The following is a 22703-nucleotide window of genomic DNA, read 5'->3' as shown; positions in this document are numbered from 1 at the left end:
TTATTTATTTATTTATTTATTTATTTATTTATTTATTTATTTATTTAAGATTTTATTCATTTTTTGACAGAGAGAGACACAGTGAGAGAGGGAACACAAGTAAGGGGAGTGGGAGAGGGAGAAGTAGGCTTCCCGTGGAGCAGGGAGCCCGATGCAGTGCTCGATCCCAGGACCCTGGGATCATGACTTGAGCCGGAGGCAGACGCATAACGACTGAGCCACCCAGGCGCCCCTGCTGGATCATTTTAATTATGATGTGTCTTGGTGAATTGCTTTAGGTTCATCTTATTTGGAACTCTCTGAGTTTCTTAGACCTGGATGTCTGTTTCCTTCCCTTTGTTAGGAAAAATTTCAGTTGTTGTATTCTCAAATAAGTTTTCTGTACCTTGGTCTCTCTGTTCCCCTTCTGGAACACCAATAATGCAAATGTTATTCTGCTTCATGTTGTCTCAAAGGTCTCTTAAGTTTTCTTCTTTTTTTAAAGTTCTTTTTTTTTTTCTTTTTGCTGTTCTGTCTGGATGAGTTCCATTGCTTTGTCTTCCAGTTTGCTAATCCATTCTTCTGCTTCACCCAATCTGTTGTTAAAACCTCTTGTGAATTTTTTTTTTAGTCATTGTATGCTTCACTCTGTGACTTTTATTTGGTATTCTTACATTTTCTTTTTTGTTGCTGACTTTCTCATTGTGTTCATCCAGTCTTCTCCCAAGTTCAGTGAGCATTTTACAACCATTATTTTGAATCCCTTATCTGGTAGGTTACTTATTTTCATATCATTTAGGACTCTTTTCCTGTGTTTTTTTTTTTCTTGTTCTTTATTTTGGGTTATAGTTCTCTGTTTCCTAATTTTGCTTGACCCTCTGTGTTTATTTCTATGTATTAAATAAAACAGCCACTTCTCTCAATCTTGAAGGGGTGGCTTTTTGTACATGATCAACTTTCTTTTTCAACCTTATCCTAGCTCTTGATTATCTCTCAAACCTTTGTGATTGTCTAACCACCTGATTTTTTCTTGATTCATCCCTATTTTTGAGAGTGTGCCAAGACCTCTCAATATTCAATGAGAGGAATCTCATTTAGCACTTAGTTTCAGGTTGATTGGAAACCAGACCCTTAGGCAATATGTAAATATGTAAAATATAAACATATATGTACAGTCCTATGGGACTGCAGTTATAATCCCTGCTGGAGGCCAGTCCAGGAAAGCTGGAAGTGTCCTTTTGGTGATAGCTGCAAAAATTGAGGTTGCAGATAAGTGCATATGCTCCTTTCTGTGAGGTCTCTTTGAGCTGTAGTGAGGCCCAGAATGTGTGCAAGGATGGTGTCTCCCTGCTTACATTTCCTGGAGTGGTTCCTTAGCCTCTACATGTGGAAGAAATTTGAAGACTGTCCCTCAGGCTGAAGCTCCATACTTCATAAATAGGCTTTTTCCACAGGAAGACTGGGGTTGTGTTTCAGTCTGTTGTCTGTGTAGTAACCTGGGTGTGGTGAACAACCAAGAACTGCATTTCCAATTTTCACATTCCCATGGAGCTTAGGAATACCAGCCTCCTTGGCCACCAGAGCCAGGTAGATCAAAGGGCATTCCTTGTGTGGATTATCCATGCCTACTAGATTTGCATATACAGTTGGAGAGTATAGGGATTAGAGCATGTTTGCTGGCTTAAGAAAGGTAGTGATAATATATCTTAACTGCACATTTCCATAGGTCAGGTTGTAGCTGAGAGTCCTTATCTGTGTGTGTATGCTGGCTTTAGTTTCAGAGTGGGAGAATGGCACAGGCATTTGCTCTCCCCAGCCCCAGCCAGAGAGCAGAGGAGTGTCAGAATTGTCCATGCTCACTGATTTTATCTAGTGAGCATGAGAATGTTCATGTTCACTTGCCCGAGCCAGATAGAGGGAGAGTGATACAACTGCCTGCACAACCAGACTTCAGTAAGGCAGTAGGGTAGTAGTTAAATGCTGACCCTTTCTTGTCTTGGCAATGTGGAGGGAATGTGCTGTATCTGAACTTCCTCCCCGTGCTAACAGGATAGGAGCAGAGTGCAAAAATGGTATCTGCCCATGCCTCTGACTCCAAGGAAGTCTCCTCCACCAGAGACTTTTGAATTAGCAAATGAATCTCCTTCACATATATTCATAATGCTTTTCAAACTGCTAGGGGATTTTGTGTTTGTTTTTGTTTGTTTGGTTTGCTGGATTTTAGCTGAGTGAGACCATATGTAAGCTCTTTAAAAGGAAAATCTCAGGTTTGTATAGCACTTGGGTCCCTTGGGCATCAGTCTCTTTGGTTTTCTAAGCCATATATTTTGGGGGTTTGTGTTTCCAGCACAGATCCCTAGGGTTGAGATGACTATTGTGGGAGCACCAACCCCTTGCTGCTCCAGGAGAAACACTAGACTGGTGAGATCCATCCTTATTGTGGGATGCCATGGCATGGCAATACAAATATCTACAAGTCAGACTTTCAGATGAGACAGGAATCCCAGATGATACCTTGATAATAGCTTTATCAGAGACTGGAGAACCCAGCTAATATATATTTAGATTCCTGACCTGCAGAAACTCTGATATGATATATGTGTGTTATTTAATGCTATTAATTCAGTGGGTAATATGTTATACAGCAATATATAAGTGATAGAGATTTGGGCACCTACAAATATGGTGCAGTTGTATCAAATAAAATGTAGGTGTGACTATAGAAACAGGAAGTTTGTGGGTGCTAGAAGAATATTGAAAACCATGATAGAAATGAAGCAACTTTTAAAGGAACCTCCATATTGTTTTCCACAGTGGCTGTACCAGTTTACATTCCCACCAACACTACATGAGTATTTCTTTTTCTCCACATCCTAAACAACACCTGTTGTTTCTTATGTTGTTGATTTTAGACATTCTGACAGGTGTGAGGTGATATCTCATTGTAGTTTTGATTTGCATCTCCCTGATGATAAGTGATGTTGAGCATCTTTTCATGTGTCTGTTGACCATCTGTGTGTCTTCTATGGAGAAATCTCTGTTCATGTCTTCTGCCCATTTTTAAATTGGATTATTTCTTTTTGGGTGTTGAGTTATACCAGTTCCTTATAAATTTTGGATACTAACCCTTTATTGGATATGTCATTTGCAAATATCTTCTCCCTTTCTGTGGGCTGCCTTGTAGTTTTGTTGATTATTCTCTTTACTGTGCAGAAGCTCTTAATTTTGATGTAGTACCAATAGTTTATTTTTTGCCTTTGTTTCCCTTGCCTCAGGAGACATATCTAGAAAGAAGTTGCTATGGCTAATGTCAAAGTTATTGGTTGTGTTCTCTTCTAAGATTTTTATGGGTTTCACTTTGAATTTATTTTGGTGTGTGGTGTAAGAAAGTGGTCCAGTTTCATTCTTTTGAATGTTGCTGTCCAGTTTTCTCCTCTCTCATTTTTGACTTTATTTACTTGTGTCCTTTCTCTTTTTTTCTTGATAATTCTGGCTAAAAGCTTGTCAATTTTATTGATTTTTTTTTTCAAAGAAACAGCTCCTGGTTTTATTAACCTGTCCTATTGTTTGGTTTTTTTTTTTTTTTTGAATTTCTGTATCATTGATTTCTGCTCTAATCTTTATTATTTGTCTTCTCCTGCTGGATTTTAGCTTCATTTATTGTTCTTTTTCTAGCTCCTTTAGGTATAAGCTTAAGCTTTTTGAGATTTTTCTTGCTTCTTGAGGTAGGCCTGTATTGCTGTAAACCTCCCTTTTTGAACCACTTTTCATGCATCCCAGGGTTTTGGACTGTTGTGTTTTCATTTTCATTTGCTTCCATGTACTTTTTTATTTCTTCTTTTATTTGATGTTTGACTCAATCATTGTTTAGTAGCATGTTATTTCATCTCAATGTATATGTGGTCTTTCCAGATTTTTTTTTTTTTGGTTGATTTCTAGTTTCATAGCTTTGTGGTCAGAAAAGATGCATGGTATGACTTTGATCTTCTTGAATTTGTTGAAGTTTGTTTGGTGGGCTAATGTGATCTATTCTAGAGAATGTTCCATGTGCACTTGAAAAGAATGTGTACTCTGCTGTTTTAGGATGGAATGTTCTGAATATATCTGTTAAATCCATCTAGTCCATTGTGTCATTCAAAGCCAGTTTCTTTGTATTTCTGTTTGCATGATCTGTCCATCAGTGTAAGTGGTGTGTGAAAGTCTCCTATTATTATTGTATTATTGTCAATTAATTCCTTTATGTTTGTTATTAACTGTTTTATGTATTTGGGTGCTCCTATGTTGGGTGAATAAATATTTTCCATTATTATATCTTCTTGTTGGATTGTCCCTTTTATTATTATATGGTGTCCTTCTTTGTCTCCTGTTAAAGTCTTTATTTTAAAATCTACTTTTTTCTGGGGCACCTGGGTAGCTCAGTCAGTTGGGCGTCTGCTTTCAGCTCGGGTCATGATCCCAGGGTTCTGGGATCAAGCCCCACGTCAGGCTCTCTGCTCTGCCGGGAGTCTGCTTCTCCCTCTACTTGCCACTACCCCTGCTTGTGCTGTCTCTATCAAATAAATACATTAAAAATCTTAAAAAATAAATAAAATCTACTTTTTCCTATATAAACATTGCTACTCCATCTCTCTTTTGATATCCATTTGCATGATAGATGTTTCTCCATCCTCTCACTTTCAATCTGCATTTGTTTTTAGGTCTAAAATGTGTCTCTTATGGGCAGCATATAGATGGGTGTTGTTTTTTATACATTGTCACCCTATATCTTTTGATTGGAGCATATAATCCATTTACATTCAAAATAATTTTTGATAAATATGTTTATTGCCACTTTATTACTTGGTTGTTTCTAAAAATTTTCTCTTATCTTTTCTTGTCTTTCATGCTTTGCTGATTTTCTTTAGTGATATAACTGGATTTCTTTCTCTTTATTTTTTGCATATTTATTAGTGGGTTTTGATATATGGTTACTATTAGGTTTATATATAACTTCTGCCTATAGCAGTCTATATTAAGTTGATCATTGTTTAAGTTTGAATCCATTCTTTTCTCCTCAGCTCTCTATGTCTTAAGTATATGTTATTATATTTATGTCCTTTTGTGTGTGTGTGTGTGTGTGTGTGAGTTTCTTCACTAATTATTTACAAAATTATTCATTTTTACTGCTTTTGTGTTTCCTACCTCTATACCATCACTTTTGGTTTCTCCTTTCCCCTCAAAGTGTCCCCTTTAACATTTCTTGCAGAGCTGGTTTAGTAGTCATGACTTCCTTTAGTTTTTGTTTGTCTGGGAAGCTCTTCATCTCTCCTATTTGAATGATAGCCTACCTGGATAGAGTATTCTTACTCGCAGATTTTTCCCATTCAGCACTTTGAATATATCATGCCACTCTCTTCTGACTTTCAGAATTTCTGTTGAAAAATCTCCTGCTAGCCTTATGGGTTTTCCTTGTAAGCTACTGACTTCTTTTGTCTTGCTGCTTTTAATTTTTTTTTTCTTTATCACTATATTTTGTAAATTTAATTACAATATGTCTTAGTGTGGGTCTGCTTTTGTTGATTCTGGTGGGGGTTCTGTGTGCCTCCTGGATCTAGATATCTGTTTCCTTCTCCAGATTAGAGGAAGTTTTTAGCTATTATTTCTTCAAATGAATTTTCTGCCTCTTTTCTCTCTCTTCTTCTGGGACTTCTATAATATGAATGTTATTAAATTTGATGGAGTCACTAATTTCCTTAAGTCTTTCTTGTTTTGCATAATTCTTTTTTCTGTCTTTTGTTTAGCTTGGTTACTTTCCATTACTATTTCTTTTAGGTCACTAGTTCTTTCCTCTACTCCTTCCATTCTGCTGTTCATTTAATCAAGCCTGTTTGTCATTTTGTTTAATGTTCCCTATCTCTGCTATGTTATTCCTTATTTCTGTGTTCAGTGTCTCACTCATGTCTTCCACTCTTAAGTCTGGTGAATATTTTTATGATCATTGCTTTAAATTCTCTGTCAGGCATATTACTTATATCTGTTTCAATTAGCTCTCTGGCTGTAGCCTTGTCCTGTTCTTTCTTTTGGTATAAATTTTCCTGTCTCCTCATTTTGTCTTCCTCTCTGTTTCTGTTTCCATGTGTTAAGAAAGTCAACTGTATCTTCTGCTCTTGAAAGTAGTGATACTATGAAGAAGCAGTCCTGGAGTGCCCTGCAGTGCAGTGTCTCCTGTTCACCAGAATCTAACAATTCAGGAAATTATCCTATATGTGTTGTTTATGCCTTGCTGTTGTGTCTGAGTCACTTTTCCTTTCAGTGCTGTAGTCTTCACTGACTATCTGCCTATTTTGGGCTATACTTGCTCTCTGTGATGTTAGTAGGACCCAGGCAGTCCAGCTCTAAGGGGACATGTCTGCCAGGGAAACTGGGAGTGGGGTGCAATGTTAGGAAAATTTGCACAGGTCACTAGTCCTACACCAGATCCCCCAAAGCACTGTGGGGGCTGAGATTTCTGTGTAAGGGCAGCTGGGTGAGCAAGGCTGGGCATGGTGCCCAAGGATGGCTGGGTGTGGCTGGGCCCAGTATGACTATATGGCGGGGGCCTGGGGCTGAGCAGAGTGTGGTGACTTGGCCAAGTGGGGTGACTGCTGTGTACCTGGTGGCTTTGCATGATGTGGGACTGCAGCTGGGGCCACACGAATGGGCACAGTGCACAAAGGTGGCTGATTGGGCAAAGTGTGCAATGGTAGCTGGAGGCAAATGGTTGCATGTGGTGCAGTAGATGTGCATGTTGTGCTGTGGCAGCTGTGCCCCTGATGGCTACTTGGGGCATATGTGTAGCTTTGACAAAATTTACCCTGAGGCCAGGGCCAAGCCTAGCAGGTTTGGAGTGGGCTAGTCCTTAGGAGAACTCATGGGCATAGCTCACTGGAAGAGGGTTAGGTAGCAAGTGTCTGTGAATTCCTTCCTCTTGCAGGTGGCTCTGTGCTTATGCTGTGGGGCTGGGGAGGAAAATGGTGTCTTTCAGCTCCCTCATTTTCAGAGAATTCACCCAACACACTATGAAATCAGTATGAATAGATATACCTCCTGTTTTCCCCCAGAGTTGTGTTAACTGTCATTTTTATGTTGCTTCTCTGTGGGCTGCTGTCTCTTTAAGGGCCGTGACCCAGCTATCACTCACCTTCTTCAGGTAGCCAGTGCTGAAGCAGCAGACTTTTAAACCTCCAGGCTTCAAGTACCACTGGTTTTATAAACTCACAGAATTCAGCCTCTCTTTTTTATTAAGATTGTATTTTATTTTTTAAAGATTTTATTTATTTATTTATTTATTTGAGAGAGTGAGTGAGCAGGGGGAGGGGCAGGGGGAGAGGAGAAGAGAGAATCTTAAGCAGGCTCTGCACTGAGTGTAGAACCCATCTCGGGGATAAATCTCACAACTCTGAGATCATGACCTGAGCTGAAATCAAGAGTTAGATGCTTAGCTGACTGAGCCACACTGGTGCCTCAAGATTTTATTTTTTAAGTAATCTTTACACCCAACATGGGGCTCAAATTTACAACCCAGAAGTCAGGAGTCATGTGCTCTACTGATTGAGCCAGGCAGGTGCCCCATCAGCCCCTCTGGTTTTTAAAGCCAAACATTGTGGGAATTAGTCATCCCTCTGGTGTGAGGGCCTGTTTCTCTGCCCTTTCTACATGCTCAGCTCTCTCCCTCCTGCAAGCAGGCTATTTACGCTTTTGTGACTTTCCTGACCTTTCAGATGTAGCTTCTTCTCTATATTCAGTTGTGGAGTTTGTTCTCCCAGTCTTCCCATCACTTCCCATTTTGTTGAATTGGATGTAGACCATATTTAGTTGACATTATGGGACAGGGTGAGCTCAGGGTCCTTCCACTCTGCTATCTTCCCAAACTCAGAATTTCATTCTTTTAAAGGTTAAATAATATTCTATCATTTTTATATACCACATTTTGTTTATTGATTTATCCATCAATGGACATTTAGGTTGTTTCTACCTTTTGGCTATTGTGAATAATGCTGCTATGAACAGCATTTGGTGTACAAACATCTTTTCAAGTCCCTGCCTTTTAATTCTTTGGGTATATACCTAAACATGGATTTGCTGGATCATATTCTAATTCTATGTTTTGTTTTGTTTTTTTGAGAAATGGCCGTTCTGTTTTTCACAGTGGCTGCACCATTTTATATTCCCACTAGTAATTCACAAGGGTTACAATTTGTCTACTTCTTTACTAACACTTAATTTCTGTTCTATTTTGTTTTTGTTTGGATCATGAAGTGATATTTTATTGTGTTTTTAACTTTCATTTTTTGAATAACTAGTGATGTAGAACTTTTTTCACAAGCTTATTGGCTATCCCTGTATCTTCTTTGGAGAAATGTCTATTTATGTCTTCTGCCTATTTTTAATTTGGTATTGGTTTTTGTTATCATTGAGTTTAAGGAATCCTATATATACTTTGGATACCAATCCTTTACCAGATCATGATTTGTTAATATTTTCTCCCATTCTGTGGATTGCTTTTTCAGTCTCTTGATAGTGTTCTTTGACATACAAAAGTCCTTTTAATTTTTATGAAGTCCAATGTATCTGTTTTGTCTTTTGTTCCCTGTCATTTGGGTATCATATCCAAAAAATCATTTCCAAATTAATGTTATGAAGCTTTTCCCTATGTCATCTAAAAGTTTTATCATTTAGCTCTTTAGGTCTTGAATCCTTTTGAGTTAATTTTTGTATATGGTACAAGATAAGGATCTAATTTCATTCTTTTTCATAGGTATATCCAATTTTCCAGGATCATTTGTTGAAAACATTGTCCTTTGCCACTGAATGGTCTTGGCAGCAAAATAATTTTACCGTATATGCAAGGATTTATTTCTTGGCTGTCTACTATATTTGACCATATATGCTAGGATTTATTTCTTAGCTATCTAATACATGCCATTCATCAATAGTTCTGAATTTATGCCAACACCACACTGTTTTCATTGCTATAGCTTTGTAGAAAGTTATGATATCAAGAAGTGTGATTTCTCCCACTTTGTTCTTTTTTAAGGCTGTTTTGGCTATTTCAAGTCCCTTGAAATTCCATTTTATGATGGGTTTTCTATTTCTGAAAAAGAGTCTTTGGAATTTTGACAGATACTGCATTGAATTTGTAGATTGCTTTGGATAGTATTAGCATCTTAACAATATTATGTCTTTCAGTCCATGAACACAGGCTATCTTTCTATATCTTTACACCTTTAATTTTTTTCTCAGCATTCCTTTATAGTTTTCAGTGTACACATCACTTACCTGCTTGGTTAAGTTTAGTTGGTTAATAATGGTTAATACTGTTATAAATTGAATTATTTCTTGATTTTTTCATAATGCTTATTGCTAGTGTAAAGAAATGAGTTTGATTTTTTGTATGTTAATATTTTATCCTGCAACGTTACTGAATTTGCCAATTAGTTCTGAAAACCTTTTTGTGTGTGGAGTCTTTAAGGTTTTCTATATATAATTATGTAATCTGCAAACAAAGATAATTTTACTTCTTTCTCTATGATTTGTATGCCTTTTATTTATTTTTATCACCTAATTTCTTTGGCTAAAATTTCCAATGTTATGTTGAAAAGAGGAGACAAATGTAGGCTGGCATATGCAACATGATTTATTGGGTGTATGTTAATTTTCAGGAAGTAATTGTACAAAGCTAATTTTTATTCTTATTATCTTCATATTTTCAATGTATTACTTATAACTTATGCTCCTTTTTAAAATAAAACAAAAGAATGTAAGCCAGGAGGCCAGTTAACAAAATATAAAAAGGTAAATGGGGCAAAAGTTACATATCCAGGTGACTGATTACCACTGGATTACTCATTTTGACATAACAAGGGTTTTACAATGGATACAAATGAAGTTAAAATATTTCTCTTGATAAATTATTCTTATCAATATTATAACAAAGGTTCATGATAATTTATAATCCAAAATACTAACTTGTATTTGAAACCCAAATAAAATTAATGAATTATTTCCAATTTTTGAGGGGACAAATCATTAATATTAATCTAATCAATTATTTATAACAGAACATTAACATAATATAGAAAATTTCCCTGATTGAGATCTTCAATTCAATTCCAAATTCTAAGTATCAAAACACAAATTACATTACATTATTACAAAAAATATGTCAAGACAAACACCCTCAGTTATTTTTCTTTAATTGATTATTATCTACATTTTGTATTGGAATGCTGGAATCTTTGTACCAGAATCAGAGTAATATGGAATAAAATGTCTCAACTTAAGCATCTCTTATGTGTATATAACAAATAATTATTTTCTCATATTACATCAAATGTGTGAGTGATTATGAAATATCTTTGTTTTATTTTAGTATTGTATAAATAAAACCTGCAAAGAAGTTCATTTGGTGGGAAAAAAATGTAATGCTGCTAAAAAATGCAAAGGAAATGGGGTAAGTAACTTTTCTTTCTGTAGTTCTAAATTAAATGTTATTTTTGTGGGTAATTCTAAGTAAAAGTTTATCTTACTTGGGAGAATTGAGAGTCTAGTTACTTTTAAACTGAACTTGCCTAGACTAGCTAATCAATATAAAGAAAATCAGTGGGGTGATGAATATCTACCATTTGCATCAACATGGGTGGAACTGGAGGGGATTATGCTAAGTGAAATAAATCAGGCAGAGAAAGATAATTATCATATGGTTTCACTCACATGTGGAACATAAGGAATAGAGCAGAGGACCATATGGGAAGGGAGGGAAAACTGAATGGGAAGAAATCAGAGAGGGAGACAAACCATGAGAGACTCTGGACTCTGGGAAACAAACTGAGGGTTACAGAACCAAGGGGTTTGGGGGATTGGGGTAACCGGGTGATGGGTATTAAGAAGGGCACGTGTTGTGATGAGCACTGGATGTTATACACAACTAATGAATTTTGAACACTACATCAAAAACTAATGATGTACTATATGTTGGCTAATTGAAAATAATAAATAATAAATAAATAAATAAATAAATAAATAAAACTCAGTGGGGCTAATTCAAAAACTGTTAAACAAATTGTACTACATGTGTTTAATTTATTGTGAACATCCACAACTTATGAATTAATAACATGTTTAAATAAAAACCATTTATGCCAATAAATATGTTTTACTTGTAATTGTGGACATATTTTGTACTCCCTCATTTTCTTAATAATTAAAATTTACGGCTATATAATATTTTATAGAAATATACCTAAAAAACCTATTGACATGTTAGTGAATTTTCTGATTGTTCCCACGAAGAGGTTTCTAATAGGAAATATATCCTTATGCAAAAACTTTTTATTTCTTCCCAACTGTTTATCTATCTTAATCTGCTAACACAAATTTGTTGTTACTTTTATATTTAATTTTTACATCTTAAAATTTATAGTTTTGGTCCTTTTAAAATTATTTTTCCTAAAAGAAAATCAGTGTAAGATGCAGTCAACACTATAAGAATTATCCCAGATTTACCATATTTATCAGTATTCAATTTTATAATTTTTAAATTGATCGGATTTAGAATATATAAAATGCCTCTTGCATTGTCTTTAATTTTCTAGAGGCTGTTAACAAAGAAGATAACTACATTTTCATGTTTTGTTTTTTACTTTCTATAGTTACAATTATTGGCCTGATCTTTTGCTTTCCTTTCTTTAGTTATGCTTTAGGTCTTCAGTTCAAATGATTTTTATTAAATCTCAAAGTTATAGATTGTAAATTATTGATACTGTTTTATTGGATACAAATTTGTTTTCTTCACCTACTACCATTTAGATTCCAATTTTATTTTACTTAGGGTTTTGGATTTTTAAATAAAATTTTTCACTATGAAATATGACACATAAAATAAGTAAATAAGATTAAACTGCATTTATTTTATGATTTTCTCTATGCTTATTAATTTCAAAATTAAAATGAAAATGTCAAGTAAAATCTAACTGAATCTAGGAGAAGCTCTGTTTACTTTCCAATGACATCTCAACAGACAACTCTATTATTTACAGTTGATAGAGTTGACTTATAACCCTATAATTTGCCATTTTAGTTCAATTTTATGAGCATGTAGTTGTTTAAGAAATCTTATTGTAAAGTATTGGCAGTCATTGTAGTGTGGTTCTTTTTTCATTTCTGATACATTTTTTTTATTAATAAGACTTTTTTATTTTAGAGCAGTTTTAGGTTCACAGAAAACTTGAGGGAAAAATACAGAATGTTCTCATATATCTCTTTCCCTGACACATGCATAGCCTCCCCCAATATCAACATCCTGCATCAAAGGTGCACACTTGTTACAATTGATGAACATACATTGACATATCATAATCGCCCCAACTATTGATAATTTGCATTAGGGTTTATTCTTTGTGTTGTACTTTTATGGTTTTGGATGAATGTAAGATATATCCATTATTATAATACCATAAGATAATTTCACTGGCCTAAAGATCCTTTGTGCTTCCCCTCTTTAAGTCTCCACTCAACCTACAACAACCAGTTATGTTTTTAACTGTCTCCATAGTTGTGCCTTTTCCAGAATGTTATATAGTTGGGATCATACAGCATACAGCCTTTTCAGAGTGGTTTCTTTCACTTAGTAACATACAGGTTCCTTCATGTCTGCTGTTTGGATTTACCACAGTTAATTTATTTATTCACCACTGAAAGACATATTGGTTGCTTCCAAGTTTTTACAGTTATGAATATAACTACTTAAATATCCATGTGCAGATTTTTGTGAAAAGATAAATTTCCAACTCTTTTGGGTATATACTTTTCTTTAAATTAGACTCCCTAGCAATTTACCATTTATTAATGATCTAAATATATCAAGAAGTTAAGAAAAAAACAACAGATTATATTGAAAATTTTAGTAATTGATTGACTGCAAGTGGTGGACATTCCTGAATCTGGTCCCCATTGTTAAAGACAAAGGTTTCAATATTCAATTCCATGTCTTTCTTTCATGCAACATGCTTTTGATGTTATATATAAAAAGCTATCTCCAGGGCGCCTGGGTGGCTCAGTTGGTTAAGCAACTGCCTTCGGCTCAGGTCATGATCCTGGAGTCCCTGGATCAAGTCCCGCATCGGGCTCCCTCCTCGGCGGGGAGTCTGCTTCTCCCTCTGACTTCCCCCCTCTCATGTGCTTGCTCTGTCTCATTCTCTCTCTCTCAAATAAATAAATAAAATCTTTTAAAAAAAAAAGCTATCTCCAAACCCAAGGTCACCAAGATTTTCTCCAGTGTTACCTTCTACAAGTTTTATAGTTTTGTATTACATTTAGGTCTATGATCCATTGAGCTAATTTTTATGAAAGGCATAAGTACTAATTTTGCATGTAAATTTCCATCACCATTTTTTAAAGGATGATTCTTTCTCCATTGAACTGTCTGCCTTTGCTCCATTATCAAAGACCAGTTGACTATATTTCTGTGGATTTAATTCTGATTTCTGTATTTGATTCCATCAATCTGTTTATCTATTCCTTTGCCAATACTCCACTCTTTTATTTTAGCTTTAAAATAAGTATACATATCAGGTAGTCAAAGTGATTCTTCTTTGTTCTTCAGTAGTATGTTGGCTATTCTGTGTCTTTTGCCTTTCTATATAAACATAAGTTGGCCAAATCAGATTGTCAGTATCCACAAAATAAGCAAATGGAATTTTGATTGGGATTGTATTGAATGTTAACCATTCTGACTGGCGTGAGGCTTGTGGATTTGATTTGTATTTCCCTGATGCTGAGTGCTGCTGAACATTTTTCATGTGTCTGTTGGCCATTTGTATGTCTTCCTTGGAGAAATATCTGTTTATGTCTTCTGCCCATTTTTTGACTGCATTATCGTTTTTTGGGTATTGAGTTTGATAAGTTCTTTTTTTTTTAAAGATTTTATTTATTTATTTGACAGAGAGAGAGATAGCTAGAGCAGGAACACAAGCAGGGGGAGTGGGAGAGGGAGAGGCAGGCTTCCTGCTGAGCAGGGAGCCCGATGCGGGACTCGATCCCAGGACCCCAGGATCATGACCTGAGCCGAAGGCAGACGCTTAACGACTGAGCCACCCAGGTGCCCAGATAAGTTTTTTATAGGTTTTGGATACTAGCCTTTTATCTGATAAGACATTTGCAAATATCTTCTCCCATTCTGTAGATTGTCTTTTAGTTTTGTCAACTGTTTCCTTTGCTGTGCAGAAGCTTTTTATCTTAATGAAGTCCAAATAGTTCATTTTTGCTTTTGTTTCCCTTCCTTTGAAGACGCGTCTCGCATGAAGTTGCTGTGGCCAAGGTCAAAGAGGTTGCTGCTCATGTTCTCCTCTAGGATTTTGATGGATTCCTGTCTCACATTTAGATCTTTCATCCATTTTGAGTTTATTTTTGTATGCAGTTTAAGAAAGTGGTCCAGTTTCATTCTTCTGCATGTGGCTGTCCAGTTTTCCCAATGCCATTTTTTGAAGACACTGTCTTTTTTCCATTGGACATTCTTTCCAGTTTTGTTGAAGATTAGTTGTTCATAGAGTTGAGGGTCCATTTCTGCGTTCTCTATTCTCTTCCATTGCTCTATGTGTCTATTTTATGCCAGCTGTCTTGATGATTACAGCTTTATAATACAGCTTGATGTCCAAAATTGTCATGTCACTAGCTTTGGTTTTCTTTTTCAACATTCCTCTGGCTATTCAGGGTCTTTTTTGGTTCCATACAAATTTTAGAATTGTTTGTTCCAACTCTGTGAAAAATGTTGGTGGTATTTTGATAGGGATTGCCTTGAATGTATAGATTGCATTGGGTAGCATAGACATTTGTGCCCATGAGCGTGGATGTTTTTCCATTTCTTTGTCTTCTTCAATTTCTTTCATAAAAGTTCTGTAATTTTCAGGGTACAGATCCTTTACCTCTTTGGTTAGGTTTATTCCTAGATATCTCATGGTTTTTGATGCAATTGTAAATGGGATCAATTCCTTAATTTCTCTTTCTTCTGTCTCATTGTTAGTGTATAGAAATTCAACTGACTTCTGTGCATTGATTTTATATCCTGCCACTTTCCTGAATTCTTGTATGAGTTCTAGCAATTTTGAGGTGGAGCTTTTTTGAGTTTTCTATATAGAGTATAATGTCTGCAAAGAGTGAAATTTTGATGTGACTTTGTCAATTTGGATGCCTTTTATTTCTTTTTGTTCTCTGATTGCTGTAACTAGGAATTCCAGTACTATGTTGAACAGCAGTGCTGAGAGTGGACATCCCAGTTATGTTCCTGACTTAGGGGAAAAGCTCTGTGGGTTTTTCACATAATGGCTTTTATGATATTGAGGTATGTTCCCTTTATCCCTACATGGCAGAGAGTTTTTATCAAGAAAGGATGCTGTATTTTGTCAAATGCTTTTTCTGCATTAATTGAGAGGATCATATAGTTCTTGTCCTTTCTTTTATTAATGTGGTGTATCACACTGATTGATTTCTGGATGTTGAACCACTTTTGCAGCCCAGGAAGTAATCCCTCTTGGTCATGGTGAATAATCCTTTTAATGTATTGTTGAATCCTATTAGCTGGTGTCTTGGTGAGAATTTTTGCATCCATGTTCATCAGGGATATTTGTCTAATTTTCCTTTTTGGTGGGGTCTTTGTCTGGTTTGGGGATCAAGGAAATGTTGGCCACATAGGATCAATTTGGAAGTTTTCTTCCATATTTATTTATTTATTATTTATTTATTTATTTATTTATTTATTGGAAACAGCTTCAGAAGAATAGGTATTAGTTCTTTAAACGTTTGGTAGAATTCTGCTGGGGACCATCTGGTCTTGGATTGTGGTTTATTGGGAGGTTTTTGATTACTGCTTCAATTTCTATGCTGGTCATGGGTCTGTTCAGGTTTTCTATTTCTTTCTTTTTCAGTTTTGGTAGCTTATATGTTTCTAGGAATGCATCCATTCTTTTCAGATTGCCTAATTTGGTGGCATATAATTGCTCATAAAATTATCTTCTAATTGTTTGTATTTATTTGGTGTTGATTGTGATCTTTCCTCTTTCGTTTAAGATTTTATTTATTTGGGTCCTTTCTCCTTTCTTTTTGATAAGTCTGGCCAAGGGTTTATCGAGTTTATTAATTCTTTCAAAGAACAAGCTCCTAGTTTTGTTGATTTGTTCTATTGTTCTTTTGGTTTCTATTTCATTGATTTCTGCTCTAATTTTTATTAATTCTTTTCTCCTTCTGGGTTTAGGCTTTATTTTCAGTTCTTTCTCCAGCTCCTTTAGGTGTAGGGTTAGGTTGTGTATTTGATACCTTTCTTGTTTCCTGAGAAAGGCTTATATTGCTATATACTTCCCTCTTAGAACCACCTTCACTGCATCCCAGTGGTTTTGAATATTTGTGTTTTCATTTTCATTTGTTCCCATGTGTTTTTTTTATTATTCTTTAATTTCCTGTTTCCATTCATTCTTTAGTAGGATGTTCTGTAATCTCCATGTATTTGTGTTTCTTCCAAATTTTCTCTTGTGATTGAGTTCAAGTTTTAAAGCAATGTGGTCCTAAAATATGCATGGAATAATCTCAGTCTTTTGATACCGGTTGAGAACTGATTTGTGACCCAGGATATGATCCATTGTAGAGAATGTTCCATGTGCACTTGAGAAGAATGTGTATTATGTTGCTTTAGGATGAAATGCTTGAATATATCTGTTAAGTCCATCTGGCCCAGTGTGTCATTCAAAGCCTTGTTGATCTTCTGCTTAGATGATCTGTCCATTGCTGTGAGTTAGGTGTTAAAGTCCCTTACTATTATTTTGTTATTATAAATGTGTTTCCTTAGTTTTGTTATTATTTATATGATTGGCTGCTCCCAAGTTAGGGACATAAATATTTACAATTGTTAGATCTTCTCATTGGATAGACATTTTAATTATGACATAGTGTCCTTCTACATCTCTTATTATATTCTTTGGTTTAAAATCCAGTTAGTCTGACATAAGGATTCCCACTTCAGCATTATTTTGATGTCCATTAGCATGATAAATTGTTCTCTACCCCCTCACTTTCAATCTGGAGGTGTCTTTGGATCTACAATGAATCTCTTGTAGATAGCATATAGATGGGTCTTGTTTTTTTATCCAATCTGATACCCTGTGTCTTTTGATTGGAGCATTTAGTCCATTTACATTCAGAATAATTATTGAAAGATATGAATTTGGTGCCATTGTATTACTTGTAAAGATGTTTCTTTAGATTGTCTCTGTACCTTTCTGGTCTTTGTTACTTTGGGACTCTCTCTTTGCTCAAAGGATCCCCTTCAATATTTCTTGCAGGGCTGGTTTAGTGTTCACAATTTCCCTTAGTTTTGTTTGTCCTGGAGATTCTATCTCTCCTTCTATTCTCAATGAGAGCCTTGCTGAATAAAGTATTCTTGTTTGCATATTTTTCCCATTTAGCACATTAAATATATTATGCCAGTCTTTTCTGGCCTGTGGACATGTCTGCTGCCAGTCTTATGTTTCTACCCTTGTAGGTTAAGGACTTATTGTCCTGTGCTGCTTTCAGGATTTTCTCTTTATCTCTGAAATTTGCAAGTTTCACTATTATGTGTCAGGGTGTTGACCTATTTTTACTGATTTTGAAGGGGGGTTTTCTGTGGCTCCTGGATTTGAATGCCTGTTTCCTTCCCCAGAATAGGGAAGTTCTCAGCTATAATTTGTTCAAATAAACCTTCTGCCCTTCTGTCTCTCTCTTCTTCTTCTGAGACCCCTATTATTCAAATATTATTTTATGTTATGGTATTGTTGATTTCTTGAAGTCTCCCTTTATGACCCAGTAGTTGTTTTTCTCTCTGTTTGCAGTTCCCTTACTGTCTATCATTTTGTCATCAATATACTGACTTTCTCTTCTGTCTTGTTTATCCTAGCAGTTAGAGCCTCCATTGTTGACTGCATCTCAGTAATAGCATTTTTAATTTTGGTCTGATTAGATTTTACTTCTTTTATTTCTATAGTAAGGGATTCTCTACTGTCTTCTATGCTTTTTTCAAGCCTAGCTGGTATCTTTATAATTGTGTTTTGAATTCTAGTTCTGACATCTTACATATATCCATATTGGTTAAATCCCTGGCAGTGAGTACTGCCTCCTGTTCGTTCTTTTGGGATGAGTCTCATCATCCTGTTCAGAAAAGATTAGATGAAAAAGAGATAAGACAAAAATAACAACAAACCATAAAAATACAAATAAAACAAACCTGAAGAAAACAGAAACAATACAAAATAAGAAAAAAATGAACAAGAAGTAAAACAGAACAAAACAACAAACTAGATCTTGGGTGTATTTTGTTCTGTTAAAAGAAACTAGATCCCAAAATAGGAAAGAAATAAAAACTTATATATATATACAAAAATAAAATAAAATACAATAAAAGGAAACCATAATATATATATAGTATATATAAAAATAAAAATTAAGAAAGAAATAAAAATAGAATTGATAAAATAAAAAAACACCTGAAAAAAATAAAACTGAAAGACTAAAGAATCATGACAAAACCATGAATGCTATATACTCTTTTCCCCAAGAGCTGACATTTTGCAGTTCTATATGATCTGTAAAATTGGTGTTAGCTGGTTGTTCCTGCTGGTCCTCAGGAGGAGGGGCCTGTTGGATTGGTTCTCAGGTGTCTTTACCCTGGTGGAATTGCACCCCATTGTCAGGGCCCAGGCTCAGTGTAAGTGGCTCCAGATTGTACCATGTGGTGCTGGTTTGCTCCCTGAAGTCTTTCAGAACAAATGGGGGGATGAAAATGGTGGTGCCCCAATCTCTAGGCCTGGAGCTGAAAGTTCATGTTCCCCACTCTTTAGTGAGCCCTCACAGAAAAGCAGTCAAACACTCTTGTCTCCCTGATTTCCACCAGAACTCTGTGTTCACTCAGCCTGTGACCGAGCGTTTTTGTCACAGGGATGCTACCCCATTTCAAGTCTCCAAACTTTACAGACTCCTGTGGTGTGGACTTAGCTATTCCTCCTGGGGGAGGGAGTGGGGTCTTGTCAGGCTTCTGCCTTTTGCTGGGCCCTGCCCAGAGAGTGGTCATGGGACCTTGCAGCAGTAAGAGGTTTATGGCAACACCAAGTAGAAAGCCTGTGCCTAGACTCACTGTTTTCAGATGGTTTCCCCTCTCTGATGTTTCAGAACTCTGCCACACTCAGGCACTCCCATTCTTTTTGTGACCCCAGGGATGCTGAGACCACACTGTCCAACCTGGGATTCTGCTCCACTTCACCACCTGAGCACCTTTAAGCCAGGGCCGTCCGCAACTATAGCAGACTTGTGAAGATTTCATTTTTTGTGCTCTGCTGCTTATACTACTTTCTGGCAGCCTCCTTAAGCAAGTTCCCTCTCCTCCTATGTTTATCTTCCAGTATATTGCCCCAGATTCACATCTCCCCACTTCCTACCTTCCAAAAAGTGGTCATTTTTCTATTTGTAGAATTGCAGCAATTATTTTCTCAAATTTCAATTGATTTTGCTGGTGTTCAGAATGATATGATAACTAGCTGAATTCCAGGGACAAGACAAAATTAGGATCCCCTATTTCTCCACCATCTTAACTCCTCCCCCTACATTATCTTTTCTATGTTCATGGATCAATAATGGTGGTATTTTTTTCATTTATGATATCAATAATTTGATTTTTTTCTCTTTTTTCTTGAATTTACCTGGTTAGAGACTAATCAGTTTTATTGATTTTTTTTTTAATGAATGAGCTTTTGGTTTTAATATACTCTATTAATTTTTGTTTTAAATTATTTCTACTCTAGTCTTTATTAGATTTAATTTTCTCTTCCTTTTTCTAGTTTCCAAAGCACAGGATAGATTATTGATTTTAGATCTTTTCTAATGCATGCACTAAATGCTATACATTTCCAAAGCACTGGTTTTCCTGCATCTCAAATTTTCATAAGTTTTATTTACATTTTGATTTAGCTTTTTTAAAATTTCTTTTGAAACTTCTTTGACTAATATATTATTTAGAAGTGTGTTGCTTAGGCACGACATATTTTGGGGCTTTCCAGCAATATTTCTCTTATTGATTTCTAGTTTAATTCCATCATTCCTTCTTGGTATGAAAACATACTTTGTGTGATGGCTATCCTTTTAAATTTGTAAAGGTGGGTTTTATGGCCAAGCATGAGGTTTATCTTGATGAATAGTCTCTGTGAGCTCAAGAATAATGCATATTTTCTTGTTTGGGTAGAGTATTCTCTAAATGCCAATTAGATACTGGTCCAGTCAATTATATATTTACTGATTTTCTGCCTGCAGGATCTGTCAGTTATAGAGGTGTGTTAAAGTCTCCAACTAAAATAGTGAATTTGTCTTTTACTCCTTACTTCTATCAGGTTTTGCCTCACAAACTTGACACCTTGTTCTTAGTTGCATACACATTAAGGATTGTTATATCTTCTTTTTCATTATATAAAGCCCTCTTTAGCTCTGAAAATTTTCTTTCTTTTGATTAGTTTTACCATGGTAAATCTTTCTCCATTCCCTCACTTTTAGTCTAGCTGTGGTTTTATATTCAAAGTGGGTCCTTGGTAGATAACATTCTTGTTTATTTATCCACTCTGAAAATCTCTTTTAATAATGGTGTATTTTGACTATTGGTTTTTAAAGTAATTATTGATGTAATTAGATTAATATGTACCTTCTGTGTTACAGTTTTCTATTTGTTGGCCTTGTTTTCCATTTATATTTTGTCTTCCATTCTTTTTCTGTTTTTTTTTTTTCTGTTTTGAATTTAGCATTTTATAGAATTCAATTTTTACTTTTCTCTCAATAAATCAACTATACTTAGAAATTTTTATGGGTGGTATAAGTACTTTGTAACAGAGTATTCCCAGTACCTCCCTCTCATGCCTTATATTTCTGTAATTAATTTCTCTTACCTATAAGCTATTAATCACCAAATACAATGTTGCCATTATATTAATCAAGTTATTTCTTAAATCAACTAAGAATAAGAAAAATTAAAAAATTTATTTTACCTTCTTTTATTCATTCTCTTTTACTCTTTTTTTTTTTTTTTAGTTTCTAATCTATATCAGTCCTTTCTGAAGCATTTCTTGCAAAGCAGGTACACTTGTGAAAAGGTTTCTGAAGGTTTGTTTGTTTGAGATAGTTTAATTTCTCCTTCTCTTTTGAATAATAATTTTAATGGATACACATTCAAGGTGGGTATTTGTTTTTCCTTCAACATTTTAAATATTTCATTCCATTTTCTTCTTGCTTTCATGATTTCTAAAGAGAAGTCCAATGTAATTCTCTTCCTTGCTCTTCTATAGATAAGGTTTTGGGTTTTTTTTCTATTTTTTTCAAGATTTTCTCTTCATTTTTTATTTTCCACAGTTTGAATATGTTATTTCTACATGGATTTTTGAAATATTTACCTTGCTTGGTATTCTCTGAAGTTCCTCGATTTGAGGTTTTGTGTCTATCATTAATGTTGGGAAATTCTGCTTCAAATATTTTTCTATCCTTTCTTTTTTCTCCTTCTGGTATTCCCATGACATGCATGTTATATCTTTTTTAGTTGTCCTACACTTCTTGGATATTCTGTTATGTCTTTTTTATTATTTTTTGCTCTTTAGATTTCAGTTTTGGAATTTTCTAATGACATGTCCTCAAGTTCACCGATTATTTCTTTGGTTGTATACACATAAGCCCATCAAAAGAATTCATTTCTTCTATAGTGCTTTTGCTTTCTGGCATTTAAAATATTTTTTTTTAAGTTTCTAGCTCTGCTTGCATTATCATCTGTTCTTTTATGTCGTCTACTTTCCCCTAGTACACTAACCATGGTTCTTTTAGACCTCTAGTCTGATAATTCGAACATATCTACCCTATCTGACCTTCACCTTGTTCTATTTCTTCAAATTATGATTTTTGTCTTTTAGTATGGCTTGTAACCATACAGAAATGATCCATTTATTTCTATCAAGGAACAAAATTCCCTGCTTGTTAGAAGAAGATTATACAGAGGTATGGTCCTTCAAGTTAACATCAGATATTACCCTCTTAAGTTACATAAAAACATTATGCGCAAACAATGAATCATAGAACACTACATCAAAAACTAATGATGTAATGTATAGTGATTAACATAACATAATAAAATTCAAAAAAAGTAATGCTGCAAAGAAAGAAAAAAAAGTGGAGTTAGAAAGGTTACAATAATACTAGCTTTTAGACTAATAATTGTTTTTTTAATCTATTAGTTTCTTAGCTGGTAGAAAATAAAAATTAGAGTTATAATTGTTACAATAATTTTAGCTTTGAAAAATACACACGTATTTACCTTTATTGAGATGTTTATTTTTTCATATAACTTTATAATTATAATATACTTTATATTATATAATATTATATATAATTATAATAACTTTATAATTATAATATACTGCCCTTTCAAATCACCTTGCCAGACTCCATTGACCATTTCTTGCAGGGCTGCTATAGTAATAATGAATTCCCTAACTCTTCCTTATTTGGGAATTATTTAATTTCTCCCTTACATTTAAAGAACATTTTGCCAAATATAGGATTCTTGTTTGACAGGTGGTTTTTGTTTGTTTGTTCTTTCTTTCTTTCTTTTTTTCTTTTTTTCTTTCTTTCTTTCTTTCTTTCTTTCTTTCTTTCTTTCTTTCTTT

The 22703-nt window shown here is 34.9% G+C and overlaps 1 protein-coding gene across 1 annotated transcript in view; it reads left to right on the top strand.

The window, feature by feature from the left end:
* LOC110573137 (disintegrin and metalloproteinase domain-containing protein 18-like) overlaps positions 1–22703 on the top strand; it is a 214409-nt gene that overhangs the window by 121335 nt on the left and 70371 nt on the right. Inside the window, exon 17 of the mRNA XM_021681558.1 lies at positions 10370–10450. Within this exon, the coding sequence (XP_021537233.1) occupies positions 10370–10450 (81 nt within the window). The remainder of the gene's footprint in view (positions 1–10369; positions 10451–22703) is intronic.

This window comes from Neomonachus schauinslandi, chromosome 2 (genome assembly GCF_002201575.2).
Source record: "Neomonachus schauinslandi chromosome 2, ASM220157v2, whole genome shotgun sequence".
In the NCBI taxonomy this organism is placed as follows: Eukaryota; Metazoa; Chordata; class Mammalia; order Carnivora; family Phocidae; genus Neomonachus; species Neomonachus schauinslandi.
This window is presented reverse-complemented; position numbering and strand designations above follow the sequence as displayed.